Below are 1,492 nucleotides of genomic sequence, written 5' to 3' on the forward strand. Positions count from 1 at the left end.
CAGCAGCAGCAGCAGCAGCAGCAGCAGGAGGGTTTAGAGGTATTTATAAAGATGTTTTGTTGGTGGGGGTAGATGTAGACGGGACGGTGCTGCTAAGCAAATGGAAAGGAGACGAATTTACTGAAATAAAAAAAGAAAGCGGAGACAGTACCGTCGCTCTGCTGTCTGCTGCTCGTGCTGCTGCTGCTGCTGCTGCTGCTGCTGCTGCTGCTGCAGCAGCAGCAGCAGCAGGGGATACGGCAGATGCTGCTGCTGCTGCAGCAGCAGCAGCAGCAGCAAAAAATTTTAATACAATTGCGAGAACTGCTATTAGTGAATATGCTGATGGGTTTAATAGAGTTATTTATAAATATAAACAAATACATAAAAATAAAAAAGGAGACAGAGAAGGAGAAGAAGGAGACAAAATAGAAACAGAAGGAGGAGACAGAGAAACAGAAGGAGACAGAAAAAATAATAAAAAAGAAAAAGAAAAAGAAAAAGAAAATAAAGAAGAAGAAGATAGAGAAAAAGAAACAGAAGAAGAAGAAGAAGATAAAGAAAAAGAAAAAGAAAAAGAAAAAAAAGAAAAAGAAAAAAAAGAAAAAGAAAAAGAAAAAGATAAAGATAAAGATAAAGATATAGATATAGAAAAAGAAAAAGAAGAAACAGAAGAAACAGAAGAAGAAGAAGATAAAGAAGAAAAAGAAAAAGAAGAAAATATAGATAAAGATAGAGAAAAAGAAAAAGAAAAAGAAAAAGAAAAAAAAGAAAAAAAAGAAAAAGAGACAGAATGGGGTGTCTCCTTTTTGGTGTCTTCGTTAGATGCCTTCGAACGGAGACTCGCCTCCACCCCACACACTAAGACACTACTCAAAGGAATGAGAGACAGTAAATATAAATAAATAAATAAATAAATATAAATAAATAAATATAAATAAATAAATAAATATATAAATATAAATAAATAAATAGAGAGAGAGAGTGGAAAAAAAAAGAGAAAGATATATGTATTATATAACACCCCACACACTAAGACACTACTCAAAGGAATGAGAGACAGTAAATATTTATATTTATATTTATTTATTTATTTATATTTATTTATTTATTTATTTATTTGTTTATTTATTTTTTTATTTATAAATAAATATAAATAAATAAATAAATAGAATGGAGAAAAAGAAAAAAAAATATGTATTATATAACACAACACACACTAAGACACTACTCAAAGGAATGAGAGACAGTAAATAAATAAATAAATATAAATAAATAAATATAAATAAATAAATATAAATAAATAAATATAAATAAATAAATAAATAAATATAAATAAATATATACATATAAATAAATAAATAAATAAATAAATATAAAAATAAAATGGTTGGTTTGTTTGTTAATAAATAGAAACAGAGACAAACTCAATTTTATTTTATTTATTTTACTTATTTTATTTATTTTATTTATTTTATTTATTTTATTTATTTTATTTATTTTATTTATTTTA

General features: G+C 26.1%; 1 protein-coding gene across 1 annotated transcript in view; it reads left to right on the forward strand.

Annotated features, from left to right (window-relative positions):
* EMH_0072160 (uncharacterized protein) overlaps nt 1-884 on the forward strand; it is a gene marked incomplete at both ends in the record, with an annotated part of 1,707 nt that extends 823 nt beyond the window's left edge. Inside the window, one exon of the mRNA XM_013499179.1 lies at nt 1-884. Within this exon, the coding sequence (XP_013354633.1) occupies nt 1-884 (884 nt within the window).
* Nucleotides 885-1,492: the final 608 nt, after the last annotated feature.

Source organism: Eimeria mitis, genomic scaffold (genome assembly GCF_000499745.2).
Source record: "Eimeria mitis Houghton genomic scaffold, Emh_scaff4067, whole genome shotgun sequence".
Taxonomy (NCBI): Eukaryota; Apicomplexa; class Conoidasida; order Eucoccidiorida; family Eimeriidae; genus Eimeria; species Eimeria mitis.